The 21,709-nt window shown below is 39.5% G+C and overlaps 1 protein-coding gene across 1 annotated transcript; it reads right to left on the reverse strand.

Moving 5' to 3' along the window:
• Nucleotides 1–273: 273 nt before the first annotated feature.
• LOC127448187 (serine/threonine-protein kinase SIK2-like) lies at nucleotides 274–13,116 on the reverse strand. Its single transcript, XM_051710534.1, has 14 exons — nucleotides 12,821–13,116; nucleotides 12,119–12,340; nucleotides 11,880–11,996; nucleotides 8,926–8,989; nucleotides 8,371–8,532; nucleotides 7,902–8,026; nucleotides 7,200–7,323; nucleotides 6,884–7,104; nucleotides 6,379–6,528; nucleotides 6,156–6,266; nucleotides 4,957–5,182; nucleotides 4,492–4,746; nucleotides 4,157–4,382; nucleotides 274–3,624 (listed from the first exon to the last, which is right to left on the reverse strand). The coding sequence occupies exons 2-14, from the start codon at nucleotides 12,269–12,271 to the stop codon at nucleotides 3,141–3,143; spliced, it is 2,418 nt and encodes an 805-aa protein (XP_051566494.1). The 5' UTR covers nucleotides 12,272–12,340; nucleotides 12,821–13,116; the 3' UTR covers nucleotides 274–3,140.
• Between the last annotated feature and the right edge of the window lie 8,593 nt (nucleotides 13,117–21,709).

Below are 21,709 nucleotides of genomic sequence, written 5' to 3' on the forward strand. Positions count from 1 at the left end.
AATGTTAAATAACATTTTACATTTACCAGAATTTCATTATATGGGCTCGTCCTCCACCCAGACTTTGTTCTTTTTATAAAAAACTGTTAAAATCAGGGAAGTTCTACTTCTACTTTTCCTAATAATAATTACTTATAATATTTTCAATTCATTTGATATTTATGTTTAGTAATTCTGAGTGAGTTAGAAATGTAAATAATTGTAAGATATTTACATCATGATCTGAGCGTTGCTTAATTAGGTGTCATTACCAAATCAATGTTTGATGGGAAACTAATTTATATTTTAGATGAAAACAATTAAAAACAAGGTTAGATTCAATGTAAGCAAGTGGAAAAAGTTTTTCAAGAAAGAAAAACACATTAATTTAATTAATTAATTTCAAGAGGTGAATTTTTATTCAAATAAATAACCTCATAAATAAAACTTTATCTCTCAGGTACTTTCACACAACCATGTACAATCACTTTCACTTTGTGAGCACACATACAGTAAGCAAGCAAATCAAGGAAATATAACCAAAATTTTAAAAAAAGAGAAATGGGAAAGAATCTTTAGAGGTCTGCATCAAAGCATAGTGTTTCAAAAATAACCTCAATATAACTAAAGACTTATCTATACCAGCAGAGGGAACAAACACTTTTCAAACAAGCAATTATCATCATAAAGTGCATTATTGTCAAACAGCAGATAAAAGTATAAAATGGGGTGTTTAAACTAACAAAAGCATATGATTCACACCTCTGTAACTTTCTGATGTCCTAAAATCAAACCGAAAACTCATAAAAACTTTCACCACCATTGGATTTGTTCAGAGAAAGGCACAAGTGTTAGTGGTGAGTGAAAAACAGAAGGAAAGGGAAGGGTGTTAACACTGTTTCTTACATTAGCTTCAATAAATTTACCTTCAATTCATCTTTCATTGCACTGGTTTCAAATGACCCAATTTGGAGACAACACAGTACAGCTTTTTTTCTAAACTACTAGAAACCATTGCACAAATACGCTTAATTCACAAGAGACAGACATGCAACAGGAACTTTTAGGGCTATAAAAACAGTGCTTCAAGCAAACGCTCGAGTTTCAATAATGGTAGCACTACTATTTCATATAAACAGCACACAAACCTAGATACACTTCTCAAATCTACTTCTAGCACCTAAATATCTCTTAAGCAAACTTAAAGATAAACTACAAATATAAAACTCTATTGCTACAAGATGTATATTCAGCTATGTGTGTATGTGTCTTTGTGTGCATTTTAATCAAGGAAAAACTACAATAGTATGGAATTGCAGGTCCTAGAGAAAGGGAGGAACTTTGCTCTCTACAAACGATTGCTTATGAATATTTGTCAGCTAGAGGAGGCAGCTACTGTATCTTACAGTAAGACTGCTTTTAAAAGTGCTACACTTCATTGAAACTGAGAGATTCTCTGTAGAAAAAGCAGTATGTTTCTCTTGATCTTCAATGTGCTCTGTCTCTCTTTGGCTTTCCTAGATCTGTCATTTTTCTAGTTCTGCCATTTTACAAAGCCAGCCAGGACGCAAAGGCAACCTGTGTCTCATAGACTGAGAATGAGCTTTACATAATGTCCAGGCTCATATTTCCTATGCTCATGCAGAGTCTTCTTCTTTCAGCTGCTCCCACCACAGCGGACCATCCATGATCCACATATTTGACTTGGCAAAGGTTTCACACCGGATGCCCTTCCTGACACAATTCCCAGTGACTAGGGGACAATGCTCATGCAGAATACATAATTCAAATAATATCATATATAAAATCATTACATAAAAAAGCACTAAAAAAAGAAAGAATATAATACAATTATCAGGGATGAAGTACCTTTTGCTTTCCTATAACAGCTACCTTTCCTGGTTCTACATTTCAATTTGAAATATTGCACTATTCTCGTATTCTTTGTTCACTGTATTAAAAATAAGATTTAAAAAAGCAACCATTAATGAAGGTCAAAGGGCTCGAGACATTGTTTTCATACAGTGTATGTTGTGATAAAATTTTGAGGTGAATGATCAATGATCAAGGAGGTAGTGAGCCAATGGAAAAGGAGTTTTCTAAACTACTAGGCCAGAAAATGTCTCCTATTTCATTAACTGCCAAAAATCATTGATAGGTGCACATTTATGCTGTATGATTCTAATTGTCTAGTGTCTCCTTTGACCAGGCGAAACATTAAGCAGCACTAAAAGTCATTGCCACAGACTGTGAAAGCATACAAGTACAAAGACACACATTCACACACCTGGTTTAGGTGAACCTCTATGCAGTACCTCTTGTGCTTATATTTAGCTTACTCATATTTGTCTGTATTTTCCCCTCATCGTAAGGCATCTCTGATGACCTCATCATTGTAAACAAAGCATTGGCCAAATTTCATATGATGAAATGACAGTATTTGTTTTCTTGGTTTTGGAAGTTCAGGATAAGTCAGATACTACATTTTGTTTCAAGAACTTCTAGGAAATAAATCAGAGGCAAAAAAACAAAAGAACAAAAAACAAAGTAATCAACTTTGGTCTTTTCTGGAGACAAACAAATAGACAAAGAAAAGAAAAAGCTCAAGCCCTGAAAGGAAATTCTTGGAAAAAAAACTGTATGGAAGACATAAATATCCTATCTTCATACTTGTATAAAGGAAAAACAAGCTTCAATGTCTATATCATAATCAGTTATAGAGGCCAGTTTTGCACATTGTACAAACAGAAGTCAGCGAAGCCACTCACAAATTGATGCAAGCTCTCTTCAGTTCCTTGTTCAGTGACCTGTCTTTATTGCTGCATGGACAGGAGCACCTGGCAAGGGTCATGGGCTCTTATGAAGAGTTCAGTTATTGCTTCTTCTGGTTCTCTCTGGTCATACCAACACATATCAAGAAAAATGTGGAATTGCATGTTGTTCCAGAGTAAAAATCGACATCTCTTCTTTGCATCAGAAAACTATTGAGTGCATCATCAAAATGAGATGCTTTCTGGTTCTGATGCCCATTAAGGGTTCTCTGCTCATCACAAATGTCCATTGGCTCATTCTGGACCATTTTTTCAAGAGTGGTGGGGGCAGTCAGCATCACTCTAAAATTGATCAATCTTTTATGGGTCTTCCCATTGTCTTTGCTTTCTTTACTTGACCATGACACAGCTGCTGAGCTGCTGCTTCTGACTGGCACAGGCCAGCTCCTGGACATCTGGCTCCTCAGTGCTGGTGCTCAGGCTCCAACTGCCCTGGTGGGGCAGGAGGGCAAAAGGTCCCTGGGGCTGGATGGTGGGCTGGATTTGCAGGTGCTGCTGAGGGTGGAGGTGTGGATGCTGGCTGATGTGCAGACGAGCCTCTAGGAGATGGGCGGCGGATACGACGGGCGAATGGGAGGAACTGGAGGAATCGAGAGACGGCTGCTGCCATAGGTTGTGATGGAGGGGGAAGGAGGACTGCTGGCATGGAGGGAGGATCGGCTGGGTCGGGGGGTTGGAGAAGAGGGCAGCGGGGGCGAAGAGATTTTTGGAAGGTGGAGATGAGGTGTGGGACTGGGAGAGGAATGTTAGGTGTACGGGCTGTTGGGGTGTAGACTGGACTTGGGAATGAGGTTGGTGCTGAATCTGTAGCATCCTGTGGAATGATGGAGGAACAATGGAATTTAGGAATATTCAAGAAATGTACCAAGTACAATTACTTGAATAATAGAGGTTTACTCTTTTTGACCAATACATTTACATGACTTTCCAGACTTTTTCGGTTTCGGATTCTTTAAAATCGTTTTATTGAAACTGTACTCCAAAAGACTAATACCAAGCTGAATAATTTTAGAGCTGTGCATAACAAGAAGAAATATATTCATTCTAGAAATTTCTAGACTTCTCTAAAATTGTCTTAATTTCCCTCACTTTTCCAAGCCTGGAAATTCCAATTGAAAAATTTGCAATTTACTATCTTGAGTAATACTTAATGTCTGCTTCCCATTGTTTTAATGCAATTTCTTAATATTTATATCAATATTTAATGTATTAAATAAAGGAGTGTATTCAATAGCATTAAAAAACATGTAAAATGTTACCATTTTATTGATACAGACTACTAAGATGTTTGGTGTCGTGACAACCTTAGTACCCAATTTTAGGGGTTATTTGTGGATTCTTCTCACCTCTGCTGGTGTAGAACTTCCTCCAACATGTTTCGGCGTTCACGGGGGCCACTGGAGCTTTGGAGGCTTGAGGACGGGCACATGGTTGGACCGAATGACCCCCGGCTGCCCCTGGAGCATGAGGTCGGAGGGCACACCTGTCGTGCCAGACCTTTGATCTTGTTCAACCCCAGCAAACCTTTTGCACGCGTGTTCTTTCTCAACTGCTGTCTGAATGCCTTCAGTCCTGCAGGAATCAGTCATAACAAGTCAGTAAGAAACCACTTTACATTTTCGATAATATCTAATTGACAGTACATATTACATTGTTACAAGTGTTGTCAATAGAAACTGACCCTGTGTCAGGGAGGTGTCTGAAGCCCTGCGGCCCTCTTGGAAGCTGGCTGCCAGCATGCTGCCTTGGTTCTGCAAAAGGAGATTGGAGGAGAGTTCGAGGGGCGTCCCGGCAGAAGCCAAGTCCCCGGGACCAGTCCCAGAGAAGAACAGTGATGAAAGGTCTCCAACAGCAGTGGAGAGAGCTGGGTTTGGGTTGGAGGAGGACTTTAGACAGCTGTCAGAGGAAGCACCGTCTGATGGGCTAACCACTATACCTGAGAGAGGAGGACAAATAGAATTTAAAACCTTGGAGATCCTTTCATTTAAGCACAGGTCTCTTAAGTGAATGTATTCCAATATATGACCAAACATACGTAGACACCAGAACACCAGGACACAATAATGCTGGAATTAAGTTGCCTAGCAAGTCCAGTTAGTTATTCCACATATTTTTGGCCATTTAATGCATGTCATTTCATACTTACAGGGTGGATTGCACTTGTGGAATTGGGCAGAGACCTCTGCGAGCGTATGTCTGCGGGATGTGGTGCTGGGCAGATGGGGGGGTTGGACCTGCAGCATCCCCTCTTCCTCCTCAAGATCATGAGGTCGCACCTCCTCACTGATGGTGGTCTCCAGCAGGCTGTTGGGGGAGATGGACCGGTTCCACAGGAGCCTGCTCAAACTGGCTTCCACCGGACACACCACGCGCTGAGGAAGGGAGGGAGGCATTCACATTAGCCACTGCCTGTCTCTAATGGAGGAGGGGGAATGGGGGTGCACTGCATATCTGCAATATGAAACAGGACAGGGATTCTATTTACTGAACAACTACGTGGAGAGGGGTTTTTATAAGCATACACGCTTGATTAGTGGAACTGACGCAGGACAACAGCAGCTAACTACATAAAGTTCAATCAGTGTCGTACCGGCAAAATAATTACGTTTTTTTTTTTTTTTGTGGCTGTATCCAACTCAAATCTGTTTAGTTATTTGTAGTCAGAACAACAAAATAAATAGATAAATAAATAGATAAATAAATAAAACACAATTGGGCGATTAGAAATCTGATTTGAACTTTTTGGGAATTTGTTTCAGTCTGAACAATCAAATAATATTTCGATGAGTTTGTTCTTCATTTAGGATGTGACATTGTGTATTTTGACATCAATGCGCAATACAGTGAAAAAAATGGTAACCTGCAATTGTTACCTCAGGAATCTATTTCTACTTGATCTAACTCAAGACATTCGCAATGTATTGAATGGTAAAAGCAGTTCCGAACATAGTACATGCATGAATATGTAAAATACAGTAATGCGATTTTGCAATGCCATAACAGCCATTTTTCTGTCCCCTCTTTCCACATTGCCAGCTACTCTCATTTGTTGTTGAAGAAAATCTCTTGGAATCATGCTGACACTTAAAGGACTATTCTGGGTTCAATACAAGTTAAGCTCAATTGACAGCATTTGTGGCATAATATTCATTACCACAACATATTTTTGGATTTGCCTTTTTCAAGAGGCACTTACATTGGTAGTGAATTGGGGCCAATTTTTGAATGCTAAAATACTCACTTTTTCAAAAGTATAGCCACAAGACATAAACAATGATTTTAGTGTGATAAAATTGTGAAAAAATTGTGTGCATTGTGATCAAAGCCAATGACTTTAGTACTAACCTGAAACAGGGCTCCTTGTTCATATTCCATCTCTGAATGGATAGCAGTGTTCACTTTCGTGGCGACAGGGAAGCCAGAGCTTCTCAAGTTGTCAGATGACTCCATGATCTCCTTGAAAATGAGACGGACACAGGAAGAACTGAGTTAGCACGGAGGGAGATTGAATCTCAAACAGAAGAAGAAGGCAGTGCAGGCACAGTCTTGGCCTCGCTGTGACACTCACCTCTCGGGTAGAGGAATCGGATGCTGTCCTGGATCTCTGATTCCAGGCCCCACACTGGCGGCTCAGCTGCTGGCTGCGGTGCTCCTTTACTCTCTCCAGCAGCAGGTAATAGATCGCTGAGAAGTGGTTGTAGCTGCTGTTTTGGAGAGACTGCAGGGAGGAATCGAAAAGCTGTTTTAGAAACAGTGGGCATATTGAGCTTCGATTTAACAGGTGTACTGATACACTGGCGGTCTGCATCAGAATTATCGTCTTAAGGGGTTTTAGTGAAAGCTCAAAGCAACACAGCATGGCAGATTAAAAAACAGATGCTACTGTGTTTATCCTTTTGATGCCAACAGCAGAGCATATTTAAAGCTAACTGAGAAAATGCATGACCTCCACAAAGCAACTCTCTCTCTCAACTAAGTCTCTAGCATACTGTCAATTTGTCTGTGATTTAGATTCCTTGTCTGTGCATAATCTCACCAACTCCCTCTCTCAGTGTACCTTCCCCTTCTCTCACCTCCACAGTCCTCTGCCTGTCAATGCCGAGGGTCTGCATGATTCCCAAAACAGGCTCGCTGTAGTCTCCCAGGTTGGAGTTGTAGGCGGTAAGGGACAGGGAGAGTGTCTGCTGGGGCGCGCTGGGGTCGGCTAACATCCAGCGGTGCTGCTTGATCTGGGCAATGCTGATTCGCTTGGCTGGGTCTACTACCAGCATCTTGCGAATTATATTTTCACAGTCTGGACAAAAAAACGAAGGTTTCGGTTAAAAAAAGGGATTCATAGGATGGCTCAGGATGCCATTGTACATTAAGAGAGGGAGAGTTGAGCTGTACCTTGTGACATGAAAAATGGTATTCTGAATCGGCCCTCCGTCACTCTCTGTCGCAGGGCAGGAAGACTGTCCCCATCGAAGGGCAGAGACCCACAGACCAGCACGTAAAGAACCACACCAAGACTCTGAAAATAAACAAACATGGAGGATGTATTAAACTACATGCTCTTTAAAACACTTAGAATGTATGTAATGAGCATATGAATATAACAAAATTTTATCTTCAACTGCTGTGTAAGATGTAGGGTTGTCACAATACCAAAATTTCAGTAGTTGATACCTATATACATATATATATATATATATATATATATACATATATATATATATATATATATATATATATATATATATATATATACATACATATACATATATATATATATATATATATATATATATATATATATATATATATATATATACACACACACACACACATAGCTTGTTACATGTGGACTTCATGTATTTCTCAGTTAAGTAAAGGTTGCGTCACGTAAACCATCCAATAATTTTACATCCATTTTTCCCACATTCACATATGACAAACCAACAGTGTTTAAATTTATAGCTGGCCAAGATGGCCATATTGGCCTGGAAGTGCATTTGACTGCTCACAACTGTTGCATCTGAAAGCACCCACAACTTTTGACATCCCTAGTAACATGTAAAGTGAAAATCAATCAGGATTTCTAGAACCTACCCAAATGTCTAATTGTGGCCCCTCATATTCCTTCCCCTCAAACACCTCTGGAGCAGCGTACGGTGGGCTCCCACACCACGTGGAGAGAGGCTCCCCAGCATTATAAAAGTTTCCAAATCCAAAATCTAGAAGAGATGTACAAAAAAGTGAGTTCTTTGTTGATCAAATGACTAATTTTAAGAACATCTTTAGGCTATAAAAAACAATATTGTACGGTGTTATATAAAAGGCTATAAGAAATTATTTGTGCCAGTACAGAGAAGACCTCTGTATAATTTCCCTGACACAGAACAAACTGTTCTGATTACATAACTGGACATCATGACTTTATTAGTGATCATAACAGTGAAATAGCAATTACTTTTCTTTTAAGTACACTTATAGTTTGGCAATAGGGAAGAATAGCACTATGAGTAATTCATGTGCACAGCAATGCGTGGACCCATAAAAGCCTCGTTCCTCTGCTCACCTGCCAGTTTGATGTTCATGTTGGCATCGAGCAGCAGGTTTTCAGTTTTGAGGTCTCTGTGGACAATATGATGCCTGTGGCAGTAGTCCACTGCTGTCAGTATCTGCCAAAACTTCTTACGAGCCTCGCTTTCACTCATCCGTCCGTTAGATGTCAGATAGTCTGTAAAAAAGAGGATGGTTTAGGAGGGGAGGAGGCACTCCAGTATAAACACCATATAAAGACAGAACCAGGCCTTTGGTCTGTCTGGCAAGGGAGCCATTGTTTTTTTAAAGGCCAAATGTGAGACAGTTGAAGAGACAGATATGTTATAGCATTTAAATCCGTAGGTGATGAGGACAAGCAGAGGTACAGCCGCTTATCCCTTTTACACAGTTACATAAAGCTTAAAATCCCACACCTGTTCCCTCTCTGTGCTTGTTCAGTGAGTCAATGCTGTGACGGCATTGTTGATCTAAATAATTCTCTCCACATCAGACCTCATTATTCAGAGCAACTGCACAAGTGTTTTTGAGGGATGGCAAAAAAACAGACAAAGTGTTTTGTCCCACTTACCAAACATCTCTCCATTTTTTGCATACTCTGTCACAATGTACAGCATGTCTTTGGTCTCCATGACCTGTAACAACAAAAACAGGGACATCAGATAATTATCCCAAAATCTTTTATAAATTATATGAGCATTATCATTAAAATGGCTTTTGAGCATCAATGGGACTCAAGCAACTTGGTAAAGCTGTAATTGGGTAGTTTATATTTTATATATATATATATATATATATATATATATATATATATATATATATATATATATATATATATATATTATACAGCATTTTTCTCATTATTAAGCATAATATGACCTCATATTAAAGGAGAGATTACATATATTTGTATTACATACAATATTTGTAGTACTTTATAAAAAACAATTTGTCCCTCCACAGGACCATTTAAAATGACCAGGCAATAAGGTGATTAAAAATTGTTAAAAAGTAAAATATATGGTGAACAAATATGCTCTTTCCCTTATATACTGAAGCACACGTATTGGTATTTGCGTCAACCATCCAATTGTCTGAGCGCTACTTCTGTTTCTAGCCAAATTTCCTGTTTTTGTCAACTTTTCTCATAACTCTTGTTCATCCATGACAGGTTGGTTTACAATGATGTGCACAATTGCTTAAGAGCAGACAAGCATTTCCTGAACACCCTTTATTTTTAGGTGAACATCAGCACACACACGTCTTTCTCCAGTCTGTTCTATCACTGCCACTGAACCAGCACTGTCACCTAATGACAGCTGAAACATTACCTTCAACAACTCCTTTTGAACCATAAAACACAAATAAGACCCAGTTTGAGTACAAATGCATGCAGTGATACAAAAGGAAATGTGCTTCAACAATTAACAGTGTAAAAAAATGCGAAAAGGAGAGGATGTATGACGTCCTCAGCCTTTAAAGAATGTACTGAAACTTCCCAGGAGAGGCCTGAGGGAGAAATACTATACGCTGATTGCCATACTACCAGAAAGTGTTGCACAACAGGTTCTCTGCTGTCCTCTTTTACTATCACTGAGAATACCTGTACGATCGTCCATACTGACACTTGATACTTCAGGTCAACTGTGTAACATGTAACAACCCACATAGTTAGGCACAAAAACTGGGCAACAACAGGAAAAGTGCCTTTATCTACAGATAAGCTCAATGTCCAAAGAGTACTGCCTTTAGTGTCAGCCCAGAGGTGCCAATGATGTCACAGCTTCCTTAGAAACCCCGGTCTGTATGGCCCACAGGGACGTCTCCCTCCCCGACAACCACAGCGGGAGAGGAGTGAATGGAAGAATTGATAGTTTTTAGACATGTGTCTAAAATTGATGCAAAGCTTAAGGGGCAATAAAAGGACTGTTTGCACAAGAAGCAAGAACGGAAACCGTTTATCATAAGGGGTCATGGGTCACTACTTCCACATTTTTCATCTCAAGTGCTTCTCCTCAACCCCCATTGCCTCCTTTAAATAAACAGGGCTTTACTTCAGTGATGAAAGGAGAGGACAGAGCTCTGGAGCACAAAGTTGGCAGTTTTCATAGGGTTCATACTACAGTATAGGCACTTTTTTTCAGCATAGTGCAAATTCAAAGGCAGACAGTGGTTTACTAAAATTAATTACATTTAAGGTTATCTGACACCAACTGGAAATCTAGGACGCTTCCATAAAGCTTTTAAAACAGAAAGGGTGGACTGACACTACAGTCATCAGGTCATGTGTCAGATGACATCAAGCTATTTTATAACAATATAAAAGACAGAGCTCACACACCCTTTGATTAGTGAATTCATTCAGTCATGATTATCCAGTAAGGATCTGTAACATTTTTAAAGATGAACATTTATAATAAATAAATAAATAAATACATTGAAAAACCTGCATTTTACAGCTGAGCATAACTAGAAAAATGTATATTTGCTATAAAAATATCCATGTCTTATTAAAGTCGTATTGATTTCCATTATTTTGGCTTGGAAATCATAATTTTAAAATATTTCCCTGATATTTCCAGGTTTTCCATGACCATGAATCTCTAAGGAGGCTGTGCTGACGTACAGCACCAGTACATCCAGCTCATATCCAAATACAAATGCTGCTGTGTGCCCAATTCCCTAAACTTCATTCTGAGAAATAACAGGAGCCAGCTCCAAAGAAGTGAGGTGTGATCATATTTCCAGAAACCAGATTTTGGTTTCAGGGCACATTTTCCCAACCTCAGTTCTCCAGCATAATCCATAAAATGGTAATCCGCAACTGAACCAAACAAATTTAAATGGTACAGACTATGAGAGAAAGAATGCACTGATGTATTAGCAAGTCCAGAGATCAAATCAGATTGTACTTCTTAGACAGCTAGCTTCACATGACTCTGCAGACACATTGCACTTGACTTCCACTCGTGCTAATTAAGTCAGAGATTTAGACCCCGTGTGTCCAGCTCACACTCTCCTCCCTCTGTGTCTCTCATTCCCAAACACAAAAACATACATTTCTGCAACGGCGCACAACACAACCAATACAATAATATTTTCTAAACAATACAATCTGAAAGCCAGCAAATCACTTCAAAAAATGAATAACAGAAATAAAATACAAAACAAAACAAAAAACAAGTTTCATTATTGAATTATTGCATACATTTTTACTTAATATACTGCGGTGGAGAATTGCAATGCAGAAGCTGGACGCAAGTGAGCAAGTAACTTTTATCTGTTTATACATTTCATGCTAAACAGATGTACTTCCACAGCAGAAAACCACACCAAATGCCTGACCTTCACTTAAAACACTCCTTCACCTTCACACCGTACTTTCTTGGTGTCACTGAGCATGCTAAAATACACACCATTCCTTCAGTTAAATTGACAATATTGAGGGATTTTATCAGGACAGTCTCTGCGATTATTAAATAATAATAACATCAATTAATCCTATATCTATCAAATCTAACTTACCTGATAGAGCTTTATGATGTGAGGGTGATTGAGCAGCTTCATAATCTGGACCTCTCTGTAGATCTTCTCCAGGTTGGCCGAGTTCAGTCTTGTCTTATCAATTATTTTAATTGCAACCTGCACAATAATGCAATCAAATGCAATTTATTTTTGCATAATATTTTGTATGCATAAATATTATTAGCCTATAACAATTGAAAGAAAATGTGATCATGTCATGATGCAGGAAGCATTATTACCTGTGTTTTTGTTACTTTGTGTCTGGCCAGTTTCACCACAGCAAAGTTTCCTTTGCCGAGCGTTCTGATGATCTCATAGAAGCCGACCTGCAGAGGTCTGGCCTGGGCAGGACTGGACTGAGAGCCCGTGCTGCTATTTGTCATAATCACCATGATGCCGGGTCTGTGTGTGTCTGACAGCAGCGAGGTGTTGAAGAATAACTTTTATTTACTATGACGTGTCTGCAATAAAGCAGAAATAATGCAAGGTTACAAATGCGCACTAACATAAATGAAACAGAGTGACATACTCCCACCATCATTATATCTATTTTAAGTATTACAACCATTATTTTTATTATTCATTACTAGTAACAAGATTATTACTATAAGCATCATTTTTATACATGAAATAAAATTACAATCATAAAAAAAACATATGATCGTTGCTAAATTAATCTATATATAATGCATTTGATTTTTAAATGTAATCTACTCAAATAGCAAAATAATTCAAAGTAATTTGCGTTTATCAAACTCTATCAATTTTAAACTAAACTTTACACTAAACGGACATAGTAAAATCAACGTCCCTAAATGTCCTTGAAATTGTCTGAGGAAAAAAAAAAAATCTAGGAGTATGATTACAAAGCTTATATATCTATCTGACGTTAATTTTAAAAATGTCATCTGAAAATATAAGAAAACCGAACGTGCTCTTACCTTAACACACGAAAAAATTCCAGCTCCTTCCACAGTTGAAATGGTTTTTAAATGTGCATTTAAAAGGCATTCCTTATGCAAATCGTGTGGAATTTTTTTTTATATATATTTTATTATTTCATTCAAAATAATTAGTATCTATCTTAATAATATTTCCTATGTACAATGATATACACTTTTACGGAGCGAGCCGTAAAAAAATCGCTACTATGTACAATGTGCCGCTCGCGGCCAGCTGAGCCCGAGCTCTAGTTAACACAAGAACTCTGCACTCAGTGCACTTGCATGCAGACACTCTACGGGCTCAATCGTGTGATGAGGGAACTCCGCCTCCCCATCACAAACTGATCCCCGCCTTATTGACGTCACATTCGCGTCAGAGCTCAGAGCGGGGCGCGAGGCCGGGCGAGCGCACAAGGCTGAAGTTGCCGAGCAACTGTGCGGGTTCGGTGTACAGTGACGCCAGTGCTGATGGAGAGGTTGCTTGGAGATGAAGACGATGACGCCAGTGTTAGAGATGTGTCGCCGCTCTCAAGCTGTTAGTGTTATGAGGGGAGTGGCTTAGAGTCGACTCCACCTGCTGTCGAAACATTCAGCTGGCATGTTATTGTTGTGTTTGAAAAATAGGCGTGCATGTTGGAGACAGAGAATTAATTATGAAGTAGTGGGGGGGTGCAACAAACTAAATTCCACAGACTCATTACCCCAAAATTGCAAACTTTTTTTTATATGCTAGGTTATACTTAATTAAGTGGTCTTTTCATCTGTCATTCCAGGAATTCCTTAGTTGAGGTCTCTTTGATCATGTGAACTAATTGTTTTTACATTTCACATTGCTATTTTGTTTATTAAAAATAAGTATGTATTTATAGGCTACCCCTAGTTTACTGTGGGTCAAAATGTACTATTTTTTATTGATTTGTTTCATTTCTCATGTGCATAGCCTATTTGTAATTAAATATATGCTCATGCTCACATTTATATTTAGTAAGAAAGTAAATAGCAAGCTTTCATTTAGCAGATGCTAAATTATCTTGACTATATTTTGTCACTGAGCAAGTCATGTTACAAAGAATATGCATCTATAATGTATGCATATAATGTAAAATGTGTTTTAGGGTTGAATGTTATATTTTCGTAAATATTACATTCTGTCATTACTAATATGATGTCTCATGTTATCTTATATCACTCATGTTCATCTGAAATGTATTTGCAAAAGAGAAAACATGCAAACATGAATATACACGTACATTTATACACCTGCAGTGATGGTCATAAACACTTAATTATGTTCTTGGTGTACACAATTTACAGGGCGCTTGCCAGGTTTCGAGTCAGGTTGTGAGTAACCTGCTCTCTTGCTCATCGGGGAGGGAGGAGTGCATCATTCATTGTGTATGCACAGCACTGATCCATATATGACAATGTCTAAAGTCAGTTAACATTTACCGCATTGGCATTAGCATTCCTTTATCTCACAGATCTGACATGTGCACACAAATATGTGCATGCACAAGCTTTTGCTTGTTAACCCTGCCCTCTGGACACACACACACACACACACACACACACCCGTGCAAAGATTTATGCCTGAGGGAACCTCACAGAGAAATAAAGCCATATGAAATGGGTAATGCAGATAAAGATCTACTGGTAATTGGTGCATCATCTCTGAAACAGATGCAGAGAGATGAAATGATAGCCACAATACACCACATATTTGACAGTTGGCAGCAACAGCATCATACAGCACATCATTATCTGTCTTGGAATTGCATAATGAAAAATGCACCATTACCTTTATCATCACCAGATTTAGGGTTTTAGTTACTGTGACGTCACATCATCAATCAGACAGACGATGAAGATTATCTTTCATAAAAATAAAAAAAATATGCTTCATTAAGGACCCATTCAAGCCAACTCAACAAATCATACTGTAAATCAGACATTACAGTTTCAAAATAATCAAGTAGAACAGCCGACTATTTCCAAATAATCTCTCGTATGCAATAAGCTGCATTTACACTTTTCATCTATTCTGATTTTTTACTCAGATCTTGTTGCATACATGTAAACAGCAAAAAAATGTTAGATTTTTTTTGGCATCCGATTTGGGCCACTTTTAAATGTGGTTCTTAATTAAATACATACATTTGGCCATCTGACCTCCTGTACATCTAAAAACTTGTTACACAAGTTACTGAATGCATGGGAATTCCTCTGTGAGAATTATGAAAGGAGTAGCCCTACACGTATGCATCTTTAATAAACGATTAGTGCAAGATCAGTTCACATTACCGGATGGGCCAGGGCTGCATATCAGATTGCTTCATAACCCTTTCTTAGGGTTTTATATATATATTCTATAAGAAGATATACATCATGATGGCGCCGCGAATGGCTGCCTCGGTGTGGAGCGCTCCTATTGTTTTGTTGTTTTTGTTTGTTTGTCCTGTGTTTAGTAATCTTTTTCCAGTCAGTTTTACCAGAGACGAACTGGTGAACATTCGACAGCATATACCAGACAATCGGTTTTTGAATATTTAGACGTTTTGCTGGACATTTTAGTTGGAGGCACAGCTCTGCTGTTCAAGAGACGCAGGCGAGGGAGAGGAGCAGGCATGCTGGTCAAGCTCCGTCGGCGCGGATTTCGAACAGTGCTGCCGAATAGTCACTTAGTGAATCTCCGCTCTCTTCCTAACAAAACAGACAAACTACATCTCCTCACCTGCACAAACAAGAACTTTTCAACCTCTGCTGCCTTGTGCTTCACAGAAACCTGGCTGAGTGAAGCCATTCCAGACAGCCCATTACATCTGCTGGGCTTTCAGCTGTTCAGAGCGGATCGCATCGCGGAGTTAACGGGAAAACGAGAGGCGGTGGAACATGCTTTTACATCAATGAAAGTTGGTGTACATATGTAACAACGTTAAAGAGGATGTGCTGTCCTAATTTGGAAGTGCTCTTTATTAACTGTAAGCCTTTCTACTCGCCGTGGGAGTTTTCCTCGTTTATTCTGGTGAGTGTGTACATCGCGCCAAACGTGTGTTTATACACAGCGCTGCAACAGCTGACTGATCAAATCACAGACATGGAACAACAATACCCAGACTCAGTTATTATTCTTCTTGGGGATTTTAACAAAGCAAATCTCACACATGAACTGCCCAAATACGAACAGCACATTACATGCCCCACCAGAGACAGGAACATATTGGATCATTGCTACACAGCAATAAAGGATGCATATCGCTCTGTCCCTAGAGCAGCTTTGGGACTCTCTGATCACTGTCTGGTTCATCTTCGTCCAACCTACAGGCAGAAATTAAAATCAAGCAAGCCAGTAGTAAGGACTGTAAAGGGATGGACCAATGAAGCAGAGCGGGAACTACAAGCCTGCTTTGATTGCACGGATTGGAGTGTTTTTGAGGCTGCAGACACCAATCTGGATGAGCTCACAGATAATGTTACATCATATATCAGTTTCTGTGAGGATATGTGCATTCCTACTAGGATTTATTTAAAGTTCAACAATGACAAACCGTGGTTTACAGCAGAGCTCAGGCAGATTCATCAGGCCAAAGAGGATGCTTACAGGGGTGGGGATAAAGTCTTGTACAATCAGGCCAGGAACACACTGAACAAGTATATCAGAGTGGCTAAAAGAAGATACTCTGAGAAGCTGAAAAACAAGTTTTCAGCTAACGACCCTGCATCAGTGTGGAGTGGCATGAAACAACTCACAAATTACAGGACTCCTACCCCAACCCTGTGGTGGACCAACAAATGGCTGACAACCTGAATGTGTTCTACTGCAGATTTGAAAGGCCCAATCTCACACCCCACACCCACACTGACCTTCACTTCACACAAACACCAACACCTCCTGCAACCCCCCTCCTCCCCCCTCCTGCTACTCAACCTGCACTTAAGATCTGTGAAGATGATGTGAGCTGGTCTTTCAGAAACAAAAGACGAGGAAAGCTTCAGGCCCAGATGGCGTCTCACCAGCGTGTCTTCAATCCTGTGCTAACCAGCTGGCCCCCATCTTCACACAGATCTTCAATAGATCACTGGAGCAGTGTGAAGTCCCATGCTGCTTCAAACCCTCAATCATTATTCCTGTCCCAAAGAAACCAAAAATCACAGGATTAATGACTACAGACCTGTCACCCTGACGTCTGCGGTCATGAAGTCATTTGAGAAACTGGTGTTGGCCCACCTGAAGGACATCACTGGACCCTTTCTAGATCCCCTTCAATTTGCTAATCGAGCAAACAGGTCTGTGGATGATGCAGTCAACATGGGATTGCATCATATCCTGCAACATCTGGACAGACCAGGGACACATGCAAGGATCCTTTTTGTGGACTTCAGTTCGGCTTTCCACACCATCATCCCAGCTATACTCCAGAATAAATTACACCAACTCTCTGTTCCCATGTCTATCTGTCAGTGGATTACCAGCTTTCTGACAGACAGGCAGCAGCTTGTGAGACAGGGGAAACTCACTTCCAGCACCTGTACAAACAGCACTGGTGCCCCCCAGGGATGTGTGCTCTCCCCACTACTCTTCTCCCTCTACACCAATGACTGCATTGCCAAGGACCCCTCTGTCAAGCTCCTGAAGTTTGCAAATGACACCACTGTCATCGGCCTCATCCGAGATGACGATGAGTCTGCATACAGAAGGGAGGTTGAACAGCTGGCTGTCTGGTGCAGTCAAAACAACCTTGAGCTGAACATGCTCAAAATGGTGGAGATTATTGTGGACTTTAGGAGAAACACCCCAACACTGACCCCCCTCACCATTCTAAACTGCACTGTGGCAGCAGTGGAGTCCTTCAGGTTCCTGGGCACTACCATCACACAGGATCTGAAGTGGGAGACACACATTGACTCCATTGTGAAAAAGGCCCAGCAGAGGTTGTACTTCCTTCGCCAGCTGAGGAAATTCAACCTGCCACAGGCGCTGCTGATACAGTTTTGCTCAGCATTCACTGAGTCTGTCCTCTGCACTTCAATTACTGTCTGGTTTGGTTCAGCTATGAAATCAGACATCAGAAGCCTACAAAGGACAGTTCGGACTGCTGAGAGGATTATTGGTTGCCCCCTGCCCCCCTTTCAAGAACTATACACTTCCAGAGTGAGGAAAAAGGCTGGAAAAATCACTCTGGACCCCACTCACCCTGCCCACTACCTTTTTGAACTGTTGCCTTCTGGCCAATGCTTCAGAGCTCTGAGCACCAGAACTGTCAGGCACAGGAACAGTTTTTCCCTCAGGCTATCCATCTCATGAACAGTTAAATTGCCCCATTGAGTAATAACTATGTGCAATACACAGTTTAGTCTTTTTTATATGTATCCAACACATCCAACCTCTTCTGCCATTTTATTCCTCTGAAAAAAAAAAAAAAAAACAAACAAAAAAAAAACATTTGCACTGCACATAACAGATTAGTATTTGCACTGTACATAACAGATTACAGATTGTATTAGATTTGCACTACCTATGTGTATGTGTGTATGTATGTATGTGTGTGTCTGTACGTATGTGTATAATTAGTTTTAATTTTTTTTTTTTTTATTATTATTATCTATGTCTTGCTGCTGTTTTTGTATTGTTTTTGTATTGTTGTACACTGGAAGCTCCTGTCACCAAGACAAATTCCTTGTATGTGTAAGCATACTTGGCAATAAATCTGATTCTGATTCTGATTCTTAGTCACATAGCCCATTTTATAGTTATGAGGTGTATGGGATGCCAAAAGCTCCAATAGAAGAAATCTGCTGCTCAAGTGTACCTATATCACCAATATCACTGGATACTGCTGAGTAAATCCATTTATTAAAGCAGTCCACTGACAGCACATCACAGCACTGTCTGGCAGGGTATTAATATAAACACGGTTGGTTGTGTCTAGTGGTCAATTGTTACAGGATTTTTTTTTTAATGGCCGAAACCGATATCTAGAGAACAAGGTGGCGAATGGCTGGAATAATGCTGTAAAATGCAATTGTTCACTTAAAGATCTATTTCTACTCGCTCTAACCCCTAAAATTATTTTCGTTGTTGTAGCCTAAATTATCTGGTTGATTGTCAAAATAAATTACATTTTTCACTTGAATAAAACCAGTTAATTTTGATGTTACCACATGAAGCACAAATTTTAGGTTACTATTTTTAAAATATAGGCTACATAATACAAATTTCTTATAGAAAATGAGATGTATGCAAAATTGCTGAATATAAATGAATATTGGTTAGGTTTAGGGTACAGTCTTAGGTTAGGGAGGTATGTTTTACTTATTAAAACCTCCATCTAAAATTCACCTTAAAGGAATAGTTCACCCAAAAATGAACATTTGCTGATAATTCACTCACCCTCAGGCCATCCAAGATGTTTCTGTGTTTCTTTCTTCATCAAAACAGAATTTAAGATTTTTAGGATTTAATTTCAGACCTCCTCCTTTAAACAATGCAAGTGAATGTACTCGGTCCAAAATGCATATTTAGGGGGCATCAAAGTAATCCACACGACTCCAGTCGACAAATAAAGTTCTTCTGATTCCAACCGATTGATTATTTTTTAGAAACAAAACAATACTTATATACTTTTTAATTACAAATGTTCGCTTCTGTACATCTCTGTGACGCACGCTCATGAGAGGGATGACGTAAGCTCGTTGGTAAGGTCACACGTCACGTGGAGGAGGAGGCAGGAAGCGCATCATTGTTTACAAGAGAATGAGCGCTGTACAAAATTGTAATTGTCTTTGCTGTAGATTTGCATTTGTACAAGTGTATTGTTCAAAATGGTCGTTTGGCGTGTGTATCCTGGATGCTTCAACCTTCAGAAACCCCAAAGAAAATGCACGCCAGGAAAATATTAACTTTTCATCGACTGCATATACATGATCGTGATCGACTGAAGCTCTGGCTTATCACGCTGAACCTGGATATCAGTACACCCTTACATTCTCTCAAATATTGGAGGGTGTGCAGTGAACATTTTACCCCTGAGGATTTCAGACCATCGAAAGAAACAAAGGGTCGATATCTGAATTCATCGGATGTGCCTATGCTGTTTTTCCAGCGAACTCAGTTATGTGTGAAAATTTTGCCATTGTCACACCTCTCTCGGGCTCTGCACCTCCCTCAGTGCTCCGCTCCTCATCACCCGATTTCTAAATCACCACACCTGCACTCAATTCACTCGCTCATCACTGCCTGCATAAATAACTCACCTTCACGCCACTTCACTGTCAAGTCTCACACAAAGGACTCACAGTGTTTATTTACCTGTCTGTATTTGCTCTTGATCTTTGTCTATCTGTTTAGTGCTTACTCTGTTGTTTCGCCTGTTACCTGTTCTTCAGTTTGTGAAGCTTCTCTTCTGTGTGATATCACCTGAACCATTGATCTCACTGTGTAAATCCTGTGAATCTCAGTAAACGCTCTTGCACTTGGTTTCACTAACTACAACTTGTGTGGCTTGAGTTCCTGACAGTCATATAGCCTATATATTTCTGCTAAAGAAAAAGCACAAGTAGATAATGCAACAGCATTGCTCCGAAATAAAGAATGGTTATTTACTGCAGTAATGCTTTTTTTATTATTATTATTTGGAAATTATTTTATTTTATATTGTTTTGAAATTGTTTTGGACTGTTTTGGTTTGTGAACGGTGCTTGGTCTGTGGTCTGTGCAAGTTTCTCTTGTAAACAATGATGCACTTCCTGCCTCCTCCTCCACGTGACGCGTGACCTTACCAACGAGCTTACGTCATCCCTCTCATGAGCGCACGTCACAGATGTACGGAAGTGAACATTTGTAGTTAAAAATTGTAAAAAGTATTGTTTTGTTTCTAAAAATTATCAATCGTTTGGGTTCAGAAGAACTTTATTTGTCGACTGGAGTCGTGTGGATTATTTTGATGCACCCTAAATATGCATTTTGGACCATTAAAAAATGGAGTACATTCACTTGCATTGTTTAAAAGGAGGAGGCCTGAAATGAAATCCTAAAAATCTTAAATTCCATTTTGATGAAGAAATTAACATTTTGGATGGCCAGAGGGTGAGTAAATTATCAGTAAATTTTCATTTTTGGGTACTAAAAACCTTGCCTGATTACAACCTCATTTCGCTTGGATTTGGCCCCCCCACTGGATGTTTCACATGAAAACTGCAGCCAAATGTGTAATGAAGCACGTAATTTCAGTTTTGTAAAAACAGGGCAATACTCAGGTAAATTTCATGAGACCAGGCTGCAAAAACAGAAAATGTGCTCCATCCATTGATAAGACCCTTTGATATATTTTAGAACTGACACTATATGCAAAATGACACTTCTGTTAATCACACGATCGGGCAGTTTTCGTCTAATGACGATAATCTCAAAATGGCCAAATACTGACCAGTTAATTGTCCTGGCTGATAGGTCTGTGTGAAAGTGAAATAAAAAAAAAAAATGGATATTGCCAAAATAATCTGTGCATTAGCCCTTATGGTGTAAATGCAGCCATTTAGCCATTTCCAGCATTTTGAAACAATCCTATTTTTGTGTATTCAGTGGGGGACAGGAAAATCTTTGGGAAATCTCATATCTGGCTAAGTCACTATCTGTGAAGAAATGATTTATGTGCTGATGGATGCGGAAAGTACCAAAATTTCATACTTCACATATGGTAGAAGATTGGGGACACTTTTAGTATTGATATCTCTGAGAAGAAACCACAATAGTATCTTCACACCATGACATTAATGAGGGGTCTCCCTCAAAAGCAGGAGACCTTTCAGAAATAGAGTACACACTGCCCACGCATCAAACTGTGAACGTTTTTGGAGGAGTTTCTTGGTGTTGGTGGTGAGACACAAACA

Source organism: Myxocyprinus asiaticus, chromosome 11 (genome assembly GCF_019703515.2).
Source record: "Myxocyprinus asiaticus isolate MX2 ecotype Aquarium Trade chromosome 11, UBuf_Myxa_2, whole genome shotgun sequence".
NCBI lineage: Eukaryota > Metazoa > Chordata > Actinopteri > Cypriniformes > Catostomidae > Myxocyprinus > Myxocyprinus asiaticus.